Source organism: Triticum urartu, chromosome 4A, assembly GCF_056163025.1.
Source record: "Triticum urartu cultivar PI428250 chromosome 4A, HENAU_Tu73, whole genome shotgun sequence".
NCBI classification, from domain to species: Eukaryota; Viridiplantae; Streptophyta; class Magnoliopsida; order Poales; family Poaceae; genus Triticum; species Triticum urartu.
The window spans coordinates 444,442,554-444,461,569 of NC_141876.1; the positions used below are offsets into that span (position 1 = coordinate 444,442,554).

Here is a 19,016-nt window from a genome sequence, read left to right on the forward strand (position 1 = left end):
CATTTATAGGCGCAAGAGAAGGAGGTGAGAGGCTGCGTTGGGAGCTGAAGGGAATGAGGGAGACGAAACGAACAAGCAGCAGCCAAAGGGTAACAACAAAAACTTTCCAGCTCCCGAGTGACCTTTCATATACCCGTAGTGCATGGCAAAAATTTAGACATTGGCTCGGCTCATTCCCGCGTCGGACGAGCGAGGCGAGGCGTCACAAGGCGGGTGGCGGAGGAGGAGCGCGCGTGGATGTCCCTCTTGTTCTCATGCTCATACAAGTGGGAAAAGAACCTCCCTTATAAGGAGGTCCAACTCCCACTAAACTAGCAATGTGGGACTAAACTTTAGTAGTATCCCTTTCCTTGCATGATTGGGCTAAGTGGGCCTTTAGGATTTATTTAGGAATTTCTGAAATAGTTATTGGGTTGTCCCAAAATAGACTAAATTCCAGCATAAACTACCAGTACATTAAGATACCAACGGGTGAGTGATCACTACGCTCAGATAAACTCCATAATCCTGCTAAAGGTTTCTCCATCAAATACTTCTATATACAACTCCAGTTTGCCCGTATCAACATAAATATTCACCTAAATATTTTGATTCCACCAAAGATTAAGGTCTTTTTCTGGTTAATCTCAAAGCGAAGTACCCTCACTAGAGACAATCTCTTTCTTATAGAAGATATCAAAAACATAAAAAGTGCTCGTCATCCCCCAAAGATTATTTCGTCAATTGATCCTTTGTTCTTTAGTTGGGCTATTCTTTGGCCCGATCTACTGCTCCGGCGACCAGGCAGTCTGGAGGAGGTGGTTGGTGGTCGGAGGGGCTAAGGGAATGTTGGCCTTTATGCGGACATGTTTGGCGATGTGGTGTAGTTGGGTCAATGGGTTGGAAGGATGAGGTTGCCGACGAAAGGCATACTTTAGTAGTGGCCAGAGTCATCCATGGCGGCGCCTGCCCGGAGTCATTCCCTTGCTGAAAGCATAGATGTCGCAGTTCTCACCTCTCTTCTGATTTTCTTCGGGGGAACCCTAGATCCGGCCTTCGGGATTGGATGACGGCGGCTCTGCGTTGTCATGGATGGCGATCAGCCTTGTGAGTGTAGTGTTATTCTGCACCCAATAGGGCTGAGTGTAATGTTGTTTCTACAACCAATAGGGTTGTTGTTTTCTTTTTCTTTGATTCCATGTTGTTACGCTCCTTCCTGCTAAATCTGAACCAAGTCAGCAATTTGTTGGATCTTTCAAAAAAATCCTTTGTTCTTTAGATGTGTTGTTGCTAGGTACATTTGGAATGTGTTGAAATGTACTTGTTAGTTTCCTTCTATGTTAACATTATGTATGGCTTTCCCGGTATGTTTCTCTTCCGCTCGAAGAAAGTTAGTGGCAATTGGATGGCTGTTATTATCTAGTAGCATCTGGAAAGTAGGAAATATAGTGCATCCTTAGAGGCTCTATCCTCGTCACCCATCTATATTTACAGTGACACCAGATTGACAACTACATTGTGTTGGTACCTAGACCTGCGGGTAAAATGAGCAGAATGCTCTCTCAAACCTAGAAGACTTGCGGAGATGGTGGCCATGCATGGTGTTTAGCACAGCTAATGTATGTGCATCTTTAGATTACTGCTTCGGTGGTGATTGAATTTGTGTGGGGCATGGTAGCAATCATGCTTTTGTGATGATCTTCTGAAACCAAACACTTCTAGCCATTACTTAGTTTTTGGGCAAAGATGGGTGGAAGTATATGCTCCCAAGCAAGAGTAGCGATTTGGTGTGTTAAAAAAATTTCACATTTTTTTGTGATGCAAGATGCTCGTGTGCATGACTTCTGTGCAAAATTTTGTGAAGTCATGCAGAGGCCGAGTATGTATTCATGGTGCTTGTATTCTCCTGATGTGACACTATAAGTCAATAAAATAAATCCTTTATCGAGAAAAGTTGTCTGGGAGAATTCTAGGAGTACAAGTTTCTTAATAAAATAGGAGAGAATCCTTCCTAAAAAAGAGACCACTTGACATATATGGTATATAGCATTATTGCAGTGGAAATAAATAAAACTCTCGATCTTACTATTGGATAACTATTGAGCTGTTACCCGAAAAAAAAAACACAAAATTATTGAGCTGTTTTCTTTTTTGCAGGGAAGACAATTATTGAGTTTGTGTATGAAAATAAGCAATATTGGTCAAGTCAATAGATCATGATGCCCTGATAATTGTAGGATGTCAGATATGCCTTGTATGATACACGTATGCATTCTCACAAGCAATGGCAAAAAGAAAAAAAAATGCATGCATATGTTCCTCGTTCCAAAGGTTCGATCCATTATTTGAGTGAGAAGAGATAAGATATCACACGCACACCCAGCAGCTACCACCAGACTTTTTGTAGGGCAACCCAACTACCACATGTACTACGCTGAAAGTTCACACAAGATGTAATTAAGTATACTTTGTAAGCATGCTAAGCACGCCATATATGGGCAAACCAATAGTAGGAGGTCACTTGTAGGGAGGACTGACCGCACCGTCGTCGTTGTTTCTTTCTTTTTTGGCTCGCTGTCGTCACTGTCACGTTGGCATCAGACATGCAGCATGTGCACGCGCAATGGCGTATATGAATCATTGGGAGATGCGTGAGTTGGACAGGCATCTCCGATTCGTCGAGCCAGGGAGGCAGGCAGCGTTGGTTCGCCACAATTCGTAGCGGCCGCGTCAGCGTGGACGGGGTCGGAGTGCGGTTACGTGAAGAAATCTGCCACTGCGAGAAGAGGATACACAACTCTTTGGTTGTTGCACGAGAGGTCCCTCCGTGGAATCAATTGAGCGCCATTTCACCCGGAATCTCCAAATAGGCCGAGGGCAGAGGGAGGCTCTTTTTTCAACATGAAGTTTTTTTTTGGGGGGTTCAGGCATCTCTAAGGCGGATTCTCAAAACATCCCTATCCCCATCCGGATTGCGTGATCCAAATGTGTTTTGCCATCCAGCGCCACCCGGTATCGGTCCGTGAAGCGGTCCGGAAGTCATTTTTCCCGCAAATTGAAAACAAACGGGGGTTTGCGGGAGCCTAGACCACCGCCTCATAGGACTCCGACACCTCCGGCCCATTCAAATCCTTCCTCCAGTCCCATTCTCTTCCACTCCGTCCCTGCCCCCCCTTACTTTGTATCCGTACCCTCCTATCGCTTAGGCATTAAGGGACGTCCGCAACCCACACCCACACACCCGCTCATCTTGTACAACAACACCGTCCACCCAAGATCCGTCCACAGCTAGGTATCCTCCGCCCGCCTGTCGACGCTATCCATGGTGGACACCACGCCCGACAGGTGTTCGGTCAAAATGTTGTTGAGCTTATTTTTGAACTTCATGTCATTTTTTAGAGTAAGAAGGATGACATGGGTACTCAGTGAAGGAGGATGAGTTGTTATGCGATGTGGTTGACCGTATCTGCGGATTCGCGGGTAGGAGAAGAGGGGGCGGGGGTCTTTTGGCAGCGCGTGCATGGTTCGTTTCATGCGCAAAAACACACTGCGCTTTATGACATGCACATATCCATGATCTCAGTATCAAGTTCTTAGCGTATCGATGGTACACCGTCCAGAACTCCGTCATCAAGTATTGTGGCGCGGTTGACCGGTTGGAGGCAATGTGGCCATTGCGCGCGGCCACTATGGAGTTCATAAGTTTTTCTTCTTCTTACTCTACATGTTGATTGATTCATACATTCGCTCATTGTTGCTCTACATGTTGTGTAGCCTGCACGCGCTGCCATGATGTACTACAAGTCAGATGGAAGACCATCCACGCACATATATTGTTGGATGAAGCTCAAGGAGCACTATGTGTCAGATAACATGATCTATCCATGAAAAAATTGTTGAAAATCCGGTTAAACTCGTTGAATTTAAACTATTGTTGTACAAGACATATTTGCATGCTATTTATTGGTGATTTGTGATATTCTCTCTCTGAACTTTAAGTTTTAATTCTGAAACTTACGATTCTGTCGGTTGCAGCTACTGACGATATTGTCGATCGCTCGTACCAAGTTTCAGAGTTGAAACTTAAAAACTTACTATTGTCGATCGCAGGTTCTGAAATTGACAATTTTGTGAGTCGCTTGTACCAAGTTTCAAAAGATAAAACTTAATAAAATTTTAAAAACTCAGCAAAATGTATTCAAAATGGATCTCAATTGAAAGCCCTCTTTACCAGAAACACGAATATGAAAAATGACATTTAATTTGGACTTTGGTTCAAAAAAATAAAATGAAATGTAGTATGTGCGTATGTATGAGTGTGTATGTAGTGTGTTAAAAAAAGTTCCGTGTAACGTGTGCACAAGGATGGACAGTGTATTATTTGCACCCCATAATGTTTTTTTAACACGACATAACGTCTTGATCCAATAGTATCTTCCCGACGAGCCCTTCTCCAGTGCTCCCCCCTAACCTAATTTCGGAGGGGTATTTTTGTCCCCGCGAATTTGTTTTTTTTCTGGCCCGCCGCAGCACAAATCCAAGCCCTGTCTAGCCCTGTATAACCCAGAACGTATACGTACAGTACCCTGGTCCGAAAAAAAACATCACACGACCCCACGTCCATGTAAGACCTGCCGAATCCAATCATTCACGCGAGCAGCTCCATCAATCTCGCAAGCATTGACGCAGCTCTATAAGTCACGTAGTAGATCTCCAGCGGCGGCTATCTCGTCGTCGACGATCTCGTCGGACAGCGGGCGCGACAACGTCGTGAATCTCCAACGAGCGCGCACAGGTACCGCATCCCGCGTCCCCCCTCTAGTCTCGCTCGCGGCAACATCGAACGAACTGCCGCCGCCAGTGGTAGTGGTTAACCTAGCGGGGCGGGTAACCTAGCTACCCGGCAGCGCATGCGATTGTGGATCTTGTTCCGGTAGTGCTGCTCCTCGTGATCTGGGTTCACGTAGCGTCGGTTGCCGTCGGCTGTGCGCACCACCGGTATCGTTATTTGATGTGGTGGCTAACCTAGGTATCCGGCGGCAGAGGTAATCATAGATCAAGCTAGGTTGTGAGATCGTGCAGTTCCTCGCGATTGAAAGTGATCATGGCGGGTGTCGTGGCCATCTTCCTTACTAAGTTGGGCAGATCTGAATGGCCTCGGTTGCGGTTGTTTACATAACATCCGTGATCCTGTGCTATGTGTTTTATATTTCATCATTGATAATGTTTGCACATGTGATGATACATAATATTGGTTGTAGGAAATGGCGGACGAGGAGTTAACTGATATCATGGTAGACATGGAGTTTGGAGAACTGATGAAAGACTGGATAGAATATTGGTCAGATGATGAAAATTCAGATCGTGAAGATCGGTCAGAGAATGGGAACGAATGGGACGATCTTAATGTGAGTGGCATTGTCATGTTGTAATTTTTTGGTGGCATCCGACAACATTAAATCTTTGTGTTGAAAATTTATAGATCGATGAGCTTGATGATGATCATGAAAACAACTCGGAGCTCTCGAATGAAGATTACATTAGTTAGGTACGTAAGTGAAAAATTTTGTTGGCATGCAAATTGAATTTCTTTAGGAATATTATATGATAAGTGATTATGTATTTGTGTTGTATTTTTCAGTTCATTTCCGAATGTCATAATGCGTACGACTATTACGGTGAATCCGACGCGGAGACAGGCCTTAACGACGAATCATTAGATGCACCTGGTTCTGGGGAGTCCGAGTCGTCGGTCATCATGAGTGAGGTATGTGTAAAATCAATGTTCTATGGAAGTAGGTAATGTTAAACCTTAGAAATCTGTTTTCATGGCTGTGGTTTGATTGTGTAGGTGACACAAGATGATGGGGCAAAGAATGTCCAAGATACTGCCAGTGCAGATGATAAGAGGGATATGTTCATGCAGATAATGGAAATGACCTTTACGTCTCACCATGCTGCGTATGATTTCTACAACAGCTATGCTAGAGATAATGGTTTCAGCATTAGAAAGAATAAGGTCAGGTATAGCAAAACAGATTCACGTCATATGCGTTATAGGCGGTTTGTTTGTTCAAGACAAGGGAAACGTGACAGCAAGTTGCTAACCGAGGAAGGACACAACCATAGGCTCAGAGCCGAGACACGCTGCTTTTGCGAAGCGCACCTGACCGTCAGGCTTGACCAAAAGCGTGGAGTTTGGTATGTTGAAAGTTTTGAGGACAAGCATAGCCATATGTTGGCAGGACCAGACGAGGTACCTTTTCTTTGGTCCCACAGAAAAATCAAAGAGTACCAGAAGCATGAGATAATGTCCATGGGAGCTGCAGGGATTAGAATTCACGACATGATGGATTGCTTCATCAGCAAACATGTATGGTACGGCGGTGTTGGTTTTACCAGGCGTGAAATATACAACCTTTGCGCCAAGGAGAAGAGGAAGCTGCTTTCAAAAGGTGATGCTGCCACAGCCATAGGCATCATGGCCAGTAGGAAACAGAGGGATCCTAGCTTCTTTTTTGAGTACAGGCTAGATAAGGAAGGACATTTGAATAGGATGTTCTGGTGCGACTCCCAGTCTCGTCATGACTATGAGGACTTCGGCGACGTGCTTGTATTTGACAGCACGTACAAGATGAACCGCTATGGTATGCCATTCATACCTTTTGTTGGTCTTAACAATCACCGGAAGACCACTGTTTTTGGTTGTGCCATAGTTTCGGACGAGACCGAGTTGACATACGTGTGGCTTCTGCAGACTTTTTTGAGGTCCATGTGTCAAAAGATGCCTAAGAGTATTATCACAGACGCCGACGCTGCGATGATGAAGGCAATTCACGAAGTCTTGCCAGACATGTGGCACCGTATATGTACATGGCACATAGAGAAAAATATGAAGATTCACCTCAGTCACAAGTCCTTGAAGGAGTTCCGAACTCTTCTATACTACAGCACGTCCACGGCAACGTTTGAGGAGAGATGGCACGCATTTTCCAAAAGATGGCAGTCGGAAAAATCTGTAACATGGTTGAGGCGGATGTATAAGAAGAGGAGACTGTGGGCCGCGGCATATCTAACTGAGGGGTTTTGGCTTGGCATGAAAAGCAACCAGCGGAGTGAAAGCCTGAACTCATGCCTTCACCTCCACCTAGACGGTGAAATGACCCTGGTGGATATGATTTTGCACTATGAGAACGCCGTTGTGCGTATCCGTGAAAACGAGGCGCGAGATGACTGCACGGCCTCACAAAGTTTACCGGTGCCAGTTACTAGCTCGAGGGAACTTAAGATAGCTGCTTCTCACGTCTTCACTCCAGCAAACTTCTATATGTTGCAAGATGATCTTAAAAAATTTGACGACATGGAGATTGTAGAAATTAAGCTGGGAGACGGATCACAGCAGTACATCGTGGCCTGGAAGAATAACCGAAAGCGCCGTTTTTGGGTGGAGTATACACCAGTAAATTCCGCAGAAACTATAAGGTGCAGCTGCAGAAGAATGATTCGAAAGGGTCTACCTTGCAAGCACATATTCCATGTACTGAAGCACTTGAACATATCTGAAATACCAAAGTGTTTAGTTCTTATTCGGTTCACGAAAGAAGCAAGGTCGGGACTGCCCGCGAGGCGCACAAGCGATCTGTTGGGATTTGGTTGGACTAGGGCCGGGGAAAGAATGAAATATAGCCAGGTCAGTGTGTTAGCGTCTGAAGCTATGCATGCGACATGCAAACACCCTGCTTTGTGGGATCAGTTACAGGAGAGTTTGAAGGCTGTGATAGCTAAGAGTCATGAGTATGATCGGGTACAGGAAAATGTGTTGAAGCAAACAAATGACATCAGTAAGTGTGGAGTTGAATATGTGGACGATGGTGAAGGCAACATGATCGAGGTTAAAGATCCTATGAAAGTGTCAAGCAAAGGTGCAACAAAGGCAGATGAGAGCCGCCCTGTCTCAAAAAAATGGTAGACCACTCTCTTTTGATGAGTTGAAAACCCGGTGCGACGCTTGCAAATTGGTAGGACACACTAGACGTAGCAAGAAATGCAAACAAAATCAGAAGTAAGTGTTTTTATGCCTTGTGGATTATTAAAGTATGTATCATTCATTAACTTAGCTTGTCTTCTATCAGGTGCAGAAAAGTGGAGAAGGAACAAGAGTAGAACACTTGCTTCAATTATTTACCGTGTTAATGGGCCGACTCATACTTCGGCTAAGGTAGCTGTAGGCGCTTGTGTTTCTTTGGTTTGGAGGCTTTGGCCCCGTGATTGTATCCTTAGTGTATTAGTAGACGAGATCCCAGTCTTTGTTTAAATAAAGTAAGATGTTTCCCTGTAAACAAAAATCAAAAAAAATTCTTTACTGTGTAATGACCGGGGCTGTGTAATGACCGGGGCGGGAGGTAGAAAGAATATTATTGTACATTTCCCCTGCCCACGTCCTAAATGCCATTAAATAAGTAACTGTACCACTCTCCTCCCCACCACGCACTCACCCACCTCCCACGGGCGCCGGTTCGAACTCCCCTCTTATCCCCACCTATAGTAGATCGAGAATACCCTCGCCGGCGACCGCTGCAGCCGCCTCCATGGAGAGAAGCCTCGGCTGGTAGAGAGCAATGATGGACCTCGCCGGCGATGACGAGGGGTGGCACGCGCAGTTGACGGAGGTGTGCGGCTGGTTCCCCAGCACGGAGATGTTGGTCAACCACGCGCGTGGCCTCGTCAAAGTCCTCACCAACGCCGAGAGGAAGCGCGCCTTCCCCTACAGCCGCGGCGTCCCGCCGGCTGTCCTACTCGTGTGGGCAATGCGAGAGGCCACGCTGAGCGACTCCCCTGTTCAGCGTGCAAGGTGGTGGATGTACCGCTCCATCACCATGACGCTGTGGCCAGATTCAGCACGCGTCACGTCGAGGGCGGACCGCGTCGACGTCGAGCTCGCTGTCCCTGCGCCCGTTAGCCCGGACTACCAGGTCCGCCATGTGTCGAAGCCAGTGCTGCCGTTGGACCATGAGGAGGGCGAGGAGGACGCTGTGCAGATGGTAGCGCCGGTCGCCGTCGAGGGTGGCAAGACAATGCCCATCGACGTCGAGCTCCTTCCCCTCCTCCCTGGCATAGTGAAGGTGGAAGAACAGGAGGTGGCTCAGGATCAGGTGGCGCAGCTGTCCAACAGAACGGTGGTCAAGAAGAAGGCTTCTCCGTGTGTGGTGTGCCGCTCACGCCGCCTCAAATTTTTGAAGAAGTGAAGATGGGCACAGCTGTTGAAGGAGGAGGAAGCTGCTGATTATCTTAAGTTAGGTATGCCGTTATATGTTTCAGCATATAAGTTAACATTATTTTGGGTTTGATGTTGGTTAGGTATGCTTTTATATGTAAGCATATAAGTTATGCAATCGGTACGGTTTGATCGGGTTCTTTGTGGCTGAAGAACTGAATATCTACTGCTCACCCTAAGTGCCAAGTTCAGTTAAATTTCTGAATATTGAATATGTATTGTTGCTTTGCTTCAGTGTTGCATGGAAGCTGCTAGATGTTGCTCCTATGTTGCAACAAGACAATGAACTAGTCTGCTACATAAATCAGTAGTGTTGCTAGGTGATGTGCCCATGTGCATCACATACCAAATATAGAACATGCCAAAAGTGCATTGTCTGTCAAATACAGGACATGCCAAAAGTGCATTGTCTGCCAAATATAGAACATGCCAAAAGTGCACTGTCTACCAATCATGATGGCCCCATGTTATTTATGCTGCAATCTCTGTTACACTTTGCCCATAAACTGAATAGCAAATAATTTAGCATCATTTCATCATGTCAATTACAATGATGTCAATAACTTTATGAACAATCTACTTGCTAACTATGACAGCAATCATAATGGCAAGCAGGCCAAGATACAGAAGACCTCCAAATCCTAAAATCCTATCCCTATAGAGCAATATCTCCTTGTGCATCTTAACCATTGCCCTCTTTTCTTTCTCATTCCTTTTAATTTCAGCTTCGTATTCTGTAATCTCAGTCTCCAGTTTCTTGTTCTTCATGGCAAGATACTTAATGACTGACTTTGCTTTGCTATCCCACTCCCCATCAACCCATTCAACATACTCAGAAGTGATATCATCCTAAATAAATCATGAGCAATTCAAGTCATTTTATAACTGAACTTGTCGCTGCAAGCGTTAAACACTGAACTTTTTTGCAGCTTGACCACAATAGCAGTACTAGTTTGAAGATCATGCTCAGTAGACTAACCTAAAACACACGTCCCCCGAGTGCGCTGCCAAAATTGTCTACATCTATGCAGACACGGCCACTAGGAGTTTCCTGATGACCACATAGATGGAGCTTGTCATGGCCACAGGTGATGAATTATGGGCGATAATGCTGGGATGTAAAGAACAACGGTAAAGAACTTACCTTTTTGCCACCAAAGTGTAGGACTGAAGAAACCCTAGCCGTGGGTTCTCCCGGCCCGCCGCCGCCCACGAAACCCCCGTCCCCTGTTCCACTAGATCCGCCGCCGCTGCCTCCTGTGCCACTGAATCCGGCCCACCTACTTGCTGGACCCAGGGTTCGACCTAACTTGCGGTCGCCACCGCTCTTCTCGCCGCAGCCGCCGCCGCCCGACGCCCAGCTCGCTGTCATGCTTTCGCCGTCGAGATTTGGAGGCGCAAATAGAGAGGGAGGGCTAGGGATTTGGAAAGGGAAACGAGAAAAGGGGAAAGATCGATGTGAACCTGGCAAAATGGGCTGGTGTAGCGCTGTCGGGAAGATAGCCCACCTGTGGGGCCCCTCACGTGGTTAGATGGGCCGTGCCTGGCATTATGGTGAGTACAGAAAAAGTTAATTATACATATAATAAAAAACGACGGGTTTGTAAAACAAACTAGAAAAACATGATGCTTGCTAACAGGCGATAGGGCCAACGAGCTGACATGACTAATTTTGATGAGTGTAATATTACATTTTGGCTCGATATATTTACTTATCTACCATGACTACTTTTCATAATAATGTGATGAGGGGGAATTACTAGGAGATTATGCAAGATGATGACATGCAGATAGCTAAGGCAGAATGCTAAGCTTGGTAGAGTTTAAAAAAGTTAAGATTGTGAAAATTTTAATATGAAACTTACGAGAGTAGTTGAAGAGAAAAATAGACTATTATAAAAAATTGGAGAAGGAGAAAAATATTAAGAAAGAACACTTGATAAGTGAAGCCGTGAAAAATACAATTATAAAAAATTGGAGAACGAAAAAAATATTAAGCAAGAACAATTGATAAGTGAAGCCAAAACTTTATTGGTACAACCAAATTGTCTTCTCCAAGCGAATTTTATGACCGAATTGTCTTGTACGAGCGAATTGTCTGACAGACACATACACATGCATGTGCCCTGTTTATTACATAAAAATTATAGAACCCCTAAGATAATCATGCCGTCGAAACCTTCGACCGGACTAAATCCAAACCACTAAAACTTCAATCTTGCATGCCGCATGAATTCTTCAGGCGCCTTTTCCTTGCGATTTCGCGAATTTTGTTCTTCACACACTCCATCGAGTTTGAAGGTGACATAATCAACTCTGCGACGAAATGTCTTCTCCTTGCGTCAATGGTGGCCTGCAAAAAATGACATAAAGGTTACATGAACTGAAGTTGCTACACCACCATAGTAGCTAGTCTACAAACGAAAATAACAGCATACCTATGTAAATTGGCGGGTGATTCGGTCCCCGTCCCAATGTTCTAGACATTCTGTGACAAAAAGGCCACAAGAGTTCCTGGTACATATGCAAACATTAGCGGTGGGCAATACAAACATGTGTGTTGTTGTTTGATTGTGCATGATGTCCTATTAACTCACCCATCCTCTTGCTGGGGTATGTCATACTCGTAGTAGGCCACTTACTTACGTCCAGATATTTCTCTGGTGTAATAAGATTTGCCTGACGCAATCGTTTGCTATAGCCATTCGCTATAAAAAGGATAGGGTTAAAGAACAATCATAAACAATATGTAAGAGCAATGGTACAAATGTTGGTTACATTACCAGTGCTTTAACAGTCCTTTCAGTCAGGTCCGAAGGATAGAGCGAATCGAGAACTTGGAATTCTTTCTTGATCATGTGCATGACCACGGTCATCCAGTGGCTATTGTCGATATTCAACGCGATATACGTCTACAGTGCAAAAAACCATTACGGATCAAAAGAAATACTTGATGAACTATCATGTAGTGATGAATCACAAACATTACGTACCTTATCACGCACAGTATACTCTTTCGTGACTCTATTAACTGCTCCAGCTTTGGTCAGAGCACTATCCATGTTGCATCTCGATGGCAATGGATCGTCATGTGCGATAGCACGATCTACAAGGAATTTGGACCTCCACGCTGGACAGAGGTAACGATCATGACCAACACGCAGCTCCAAATGTCCCATATAAGCATCAATAACCTGCATAGAATATCAGCGCATTACATGTTGAAAGTTGAGACATAGATTATTGAGCATTTTAAAAACAGGACATGCAAGTAGTACTTACATCGTCCGACAGCCATCTATGAGCTAGTACCGGTAGAATCCTTTCGGAAGTCAGAGTTATGCCACACCCTTCACTGCAGTAAATTTTTTTGTTCTTGTTCTTCTCAGTGCTAGCAGCTAACTCGACAAATGAAATAGCTGCATCAATTATTTCCGACGTCAACTCATCTGCCACAACCTCCGGCACATTATTGTTCGAAAATAGAGCCACATGAAATAATATGAACGTCAACAATGGTGATCATATGCATTGGTAGTAAATAAAAAAATTAAAAATGTTAGTTACGATACCTCTAGTAGCAGTACTAGTACCAGAGGTTCTCTGACCACGGCTGGTACGCCTGCCGGGCTTGTCAAGTCCGTAGGGGGATTCAAATTTCTTAGGAACGGTTCGCTTCCGCTTACCGGACATAACCTCCTCATCCTTATGGATTGTTACACCCTTTTTTCCATTCGCCTTAGCCATGAACTTGCTGACAGAAGATGGACAAATGTCTATGTCCGATGAAGGTGCTAGAGTAGAAGTACCAACCACCCAAGGGTTTTCCGGGGTACCCCCACATACATCATTACGCTTAACAGGTGAAGCTTCCTTGTGTCCATTCATCTTCGGTGGGGTTTTCTGTTTGGCAAACTAAATCTTGTGAACATTTCTGGACGTAAAAAATTAAACGAGAAAATTATAGACAGAAAGATAAATACATAGTACCTTAGGAACGATTTTATGGTCGGGAAGCACTATATTAGGCTGCGTCATGTCAATGATCGGCTGTCCATCACTGTCCATGTCTTGTACACGAATTCCTTCTTTTCATATGGACCATTCTCGAACGAATCCACTTCGTCCAGATCATTCTCCGCGGATGGCACGGCAGCACCCGGCTTGTACATGACACCTGCTTTGTTCAACTTCTCCAACAACCTCTGCAATAGAAATATAAACTTAGTAATGGTAGCATGGTTTAAAACAGCAAACATACTGTAAACTATAAAGTTTGGGTGTGATACCTCAGCAACTTGATCAGGGATTTGCCTCATCTGGGTGTGTATGAAGTCCATGCACCGCTTCATTAGAAGCTCCATCAAATCTTCTGACAATGTGGCTGTCGTCGACTTCTTTGCGTTTCCAGTTGCAGGCTTGGTTTTTGGCTTCATGGTAGGCGCATTATTTGGGATGTTGGGCTCCTGAGCCCTATACTCCTGGGTGATATTATTTTCGATCTGCATGCGATATTGAAGTACATGTGATGAATAAAAAATAAATAGTATTAAGTTACAAAACATTTAAGCAAGACGAAACACAATGACTTACCCTTACGTTACCACGGCCACACCCATTATCATAGTCGAACCTATCTCTCCTAGTGGCTGCACCTTCTGTCCAGTTCCTCATAAGAGGTTGTACGGACAAGTTGGGATTATAGGCGCATTCGCCTTCGACCGGTTACACCTTCTCCCAGTACAAGTACTACAAAAAAAATAAGGATTTAGAGTTGGTAATACATCACATAAAATTGCAATGATATGATAATTGACATTATGCAACAGGTCTCATATGTGTACCTGCAAGAGAGCCAAATTGCCTTTCGGCCATTAGCGGAGGTGTTTGCCTTTCTTCACTATGCGAAGACAATCAAGGAGAACACGCATGGTGAAGGCATTCCAGTTAATCTTTGAAATACGTTTCACATCTTCGACCAAAGCGTAGTACTGCTTTGGCACAATCTTGCTCGACATGGGAGCAATAATTGTTCCTAACAGGACAAGCACTACTTTGCGAAGGAAATCGTCGTCGGTGGCTTTACTTTTAATTATGTCCTCAATGAGATTATCTATCACTATGTTTTCTGATGTATTACTAAGAAATTGTGGCGGCACCCGCTCCTTCATGTCCTCGCCTTCTTCAGTCAGAATGTCCGAAGCGGACAGTACTTGGTTCTCGAGGTTAAAGATGCACTCAACGTCGACCACACCGAGAGTCACCTTCCCAACCTGCTCTTGTATAATGAACCTGCCTGTGCTGGCCTGAAAATTCTCAATCAAATACCTAATCAGCAGGGTACGCATCTTAATAGATGGTATCTGCAGCATGCTGCGCAATGATGTATCAGCCACTCTAGCGCGTTGACCGCTCGATAGATCTGCAACAAGCTTGCACTATTTCTCAACTGCGCATACTATTTCTCCATTCAGCTCGTCCATCCTATTGAAAGAAAATATATAACTTCGTGACGTTAGCTAACACTAAAGCAAAAATAATAATAGGCATGCAAAAATATAAAACTTTCTGGCAGTAGCTAACACTAATGCAAAAATAACACTAATGGAAATACAAAACTATCACCATGTATACTGCAACATGCAACCAAGTGTGTGCTGACATGCGGTAATAAAAAAATAACTACAATTGGTAATTGAATTTACTTGCATTTGATCAAGTTCTTTGAGTATCATATAAATTATATAATCAGTAAATTTAATATGGTAAACTGTTACTAATTCGTCTGGTTGTCTTACTAATAGGGTGACAAATTGTTCAGCTGTAAATAAACTAGAGTCTATAGCAATGGTACCTATTTGAGGTTCATCAACATCTAATGTTAATAACTCTTTAATGTTCTATGTGCACAACAATATAATTGGATCGTGTGACAAAAATATAATTGGATCTTGTGACAAAAAATGTATTGCATCATGCTTCTCGAGAAACAACATCTTATTCTACCATGCTATGAAAGAACCAAAGAATGTTTTCATCTACGCCATCTGGTCAGAACGCATCTAGTCGAGTTCATACTAGTTGAAAATATGTGGTAAACCTATATCCATCAAAGCAACGAGATGGAGGAAGTAGCTTGCTATGAAGGCGCGAGGGAAGGAGGACAATTTACTTGATCGGTCGACGAAGATGAAAGAAGTCGGCGATGCGTTCTCGACGTAGTTCGTCGAGGTCGGCCTGCACGTGCGGACGACCTTGATCTTCTTGGGGTTTTTGTGGCGTGTGGGATGCGGCGGACGGAGCTGTCGACGCCTCGTCGGCAGGAGTCGATCTAGTCGACGACATGTGCGAGGAGGAGGAGATTATATACGAGGTCGACGCCTAGGTCGTCGTAACTTCCCTGTGGCCAATCTCGCGATCTATATTTTCCTCCATTGAAGCGAGGCTGAACGTGCTCCTCAATCGTAGGATTAGGAACATATGGATTAGCACGATCCCAGAATTGTGTAACAGAACGGCAACTACTCTTGTGATCGACATGCGTGTGATCGACGTGCATGGAAAGCGCAGCGTTGTGGGCTCCACAATATGGATCTGACACTTATTTGCGGTCTGGGCCGGCCCACCTACCTTTATTGTTTCTTCCCTCAAAATAAATATCATTAGTTCATCCCTAAAAAAACTCTTTGTGACATGTATTAGTTATTGTATACTTGTATATGTTCAACAATATTTATAGTATCTCTATCATTTCTACAATATTATACATGCATCGAGTGTCGGAAATGAACGATACTTGTCATGCATGCATGCCATGGTCATCGTAGGTTACGGATTAAGTTTGGGATCATTTCGTGAGATCGTAGGTTACGCATAAACCACTTTCAGACCTGCCCTCCGGCAGACCCGAATGGTCCTGCTTGTACATGGTGCATGTGGAAGCATGCATGAGATGACCCCAACTTTTGGTAGCTTGTGGGCTTGGCCAATGTGGTCCCCCGGGAAGGTGTGCATGAATTCGGACACAAAACGCACGTTGCGTCACGTGGGGGCAGTGTTGTAGGGTTTTGTCGCCAGAAGACCCTAGAAATTGCATCAAGTGTCGCAAATGAACGATACTTGTCATGATGCAAGCCATGGTCATCGTAGGGTATGCATGAAGTTTGGGATCATTTGGTGGGACCGTCAAGGAAAACAAATTTCAGACCTGACCTTTGGCAGACCCGAATGGTCCTGCTTGTACATGGTGCATGTGGAAGCATGCATGAGATGACTCCAACTTTTGGGAGCTTGTGGGCTTGGCCAATGTGGTCCCCCAGGCAAGGTGTGCACGAATTCGGACACAAAACGCATATTGTGTCACGTGGGGGTAGTGTTGTAGGGTTTTGTCGCCGGAAAACCCTAGAAAATGCATCGAGTGTCGCAAATGAACGATACTTGTCACACATGCATGCCATGGTCATCGTAGGGTATGCATGAAGTTTGGGACCATATGGTGGGACCGTCAAGGAAAACCAATTTCAGACCTGATCTCCGGCAGACCCGAATGGTCCTGCTTGTACATAGTCCATGTGGGGGCATGCATGAGATGACCCCAAGTTTTGGGAGCATGTGAGCATGGCCAATGTGCCCCCCAGGCAAGGTGTGCACGAGTTCGGACACAAAACAGACGTTGTGTCACGTGGGGGCAGTGTTGTAGGGTTTTGTCACCGGAAAACCCCTAGAAAATGCATCGAGTTTTGGACATGAACGATACTCGTCATGCATGCTTGCCATGGTCATCCTAGGGTGTGCATACAGTTTGGTCTGAATTGGTGAGACCGAGAAGATAAACCTACTCCTAGTACATGGTGCATGTGGAGGTATGCATGCGACTGTCCCAACTACATTTGATTTAATATTATTTCAAGTATCAAGCAGAAAATAAAATTTATGATTTGGAATGAAGAATTGAAATAATGAAGAAGTGCAATAAAAATATTAGAATGAAGAAGTGAAATAAAACAGAACATTTTATCTTACAAACTAAAAATATTTCAAAAATAATAAAGATAAGAAATATTAGAATTAACAATTAAAATAAAACACACCATTTTAGTTTATATTTTGTAAATATTATCAATATACAAAAGAGAACGAACAAATGAAATAAAACACAACAGAATTTGGCATATTTTTTAAATTTTAGTAAACACTTTTAGAAATAATGTAGAAAAAAGATATTTGATTTTAAATATTAGAAATATAAACAAGAAAATATAAAACATATCAGCGCGCGGGTAAGGCTGCCCTGGGCCAGCCCGCCCGATTTGGGCCCAAGGCGGAGCCGCACAGGGCACATCGCAGCGCACAGCCGTTGGGTGGTGGGAGTTTAGTCCCACCTCACCAAGCGAGGGAGCACCGCACCGGTTTATATACCCGGCTGCGACTCCCCTCACAAGCTCCTATCAATTGCAGGCAGTACATTGCCTAACTCTCGTCCCCTCTGCCCCGTGGGGCCTACTAGCAGCAGATATATTATGCACTACGGGTCTGCATCCTGGCCCAAGCACCGCAGGATTCCTAGTTGTATACAGGCCGTGGAGTATGAATTCTCCTGCTCTGGTAGGTGGGCACTTTTTTTGGCATATTGCCATGTGTATTGATCTTCAAAGTACACACTAAATTATACACATGCTCACTTGCATTCAATACACATTTTTTTGTGCATACATGACAAGTTAATGTTTTGACCTTCAAGTCATCTAATAAATTTTACACATGCTCACTTACATGTAATATACATGGATATTAATTGGATTTCAACAAAAATGGGTCCGTGGTGTATGAATTCTACTACCACGTGCATGCCATGGTCATGGTACGGTTTTAAAAAAAGTTTGGGATCTTTTCGTGGGACCGTCAAGGAAAACCTCTTTCAAACTTGCCCTCCGGCAGACCCGAATGGTCCGGCTTGTACATGGTGCATGTGGGGGCATGCATGAGATGACCCCAACTTTTGGGAGCATGTGAGCATGGCCAATGTGCCCCCCCAGGCAAGGTGTGCACGCGTTCGGACACAAAACACACGTTGTGTCACGCCGCGGCAGTGTTCTAGGGTTTTATCACCGCAAAACGCCTACAAGATGCATAGAGTGTCGGAAATGAATGGTAGTTGCCAGGCATGCTTGCTATGGTCATCGTAGGGTGTGCATAAAAGTTTGGTATCAATTGGTGAGACCGAGAAGAAGAACCTGCTTGTAGTACATGGTGCAAGTGGAGGCATACATGCGATTGTCCCAACTATATTTGATTTAATAATATTTCAAGTATGAAACAGAAAAAAAAAATTATAATTAGGAAAGACAACCATGAAAAGTGAAATATGAGAGAACATTATATCATACATTATTTAAATTTATAACTGTCAGAACAAAGAAAAGAGGAGAATATAGAAAACAGAAGAAAAAATTTGAACGAATAAGTGCAATAAAAGACAACATATTATCTTACATTTTGGAAATATTTCAAATATAAAGAAGAGAACAAATATTAGAATGAAGAAGTGAAATAAAACAGAACATTTTATCTTACAAACTAAAAATATTTAAAAAATAATAAAGAAAAGAAATATTGGAATGAAGAATTGAATTAATACACAACATTTTAGTTCATATTTCGTAAATATTATCAATATACAAAAGAGTACGAACAAATGAAATAAAACACAACAGGATTTGGCATATTTTTTTAAATTTTAGTAAACACTGTTAGAAATAATATA

At 43.8% G+C, this 19,016-nt stretch overlaps 2 protein-coding genes across 2 annotated transcripts; both read left to right on the top strand.

The window, feature by feature from the left end:
• The first annotated feature begins 5,617 nt into the window (after positions 1-5,617).
• Positions 5,618-6,771, top strand: LOC147976117 (protein FAR1-RELATED SEQUENCE 11-like). The gene is made up of 3 exons (XM_087520734.1): positions 5,618-5,746; positions 5,831-6,626; positions 6,737-6,771. Exons 1-3 carry the CDS (start codon positions 5,738-5,740, stop codon positions 6,769-6,771), a joined length of 840 nt encoding a protein of 279 aa, XP_087376860.1. The 5' UTR covers positions 5,618-5,737.
• A 304-nt stretch (positions 6,772-7,075) lies between these two features.
• On the top strand, positions 7,076-7,948 carry LOC147976118 (protein FAR1-RELATED SEQUENCE 9-like). The gene has a single exon (XM_087520735.1). It carries the CDS (start codon positions 7,076-7,078, stop codon positions 7,946-7,948), a length of 873 nt encoding a protein of 290 aa, XP_087376861.1.
• Positions 7,949-19,016: the final 11,068 nt, after the last annotated feature.

Coding starts and splice junctions, on each gene's coding strand:
- LOC147976117 (XM_087520734.1), top strand. Junction 6,627..6,736: donor GTACAAGATGAACCGCTATG/GTATGCCATTCA, acceptor TGGCTTCTGCAG/ACTTTTTTGAGGTCCATGTG.
- LOC147976118 (XM_087520735.1), top strand. CDS start 7,076: ATGAAAAGCAACCAGCGGAGTGAAAGCCTGAACTCATGCCTTCACCTC.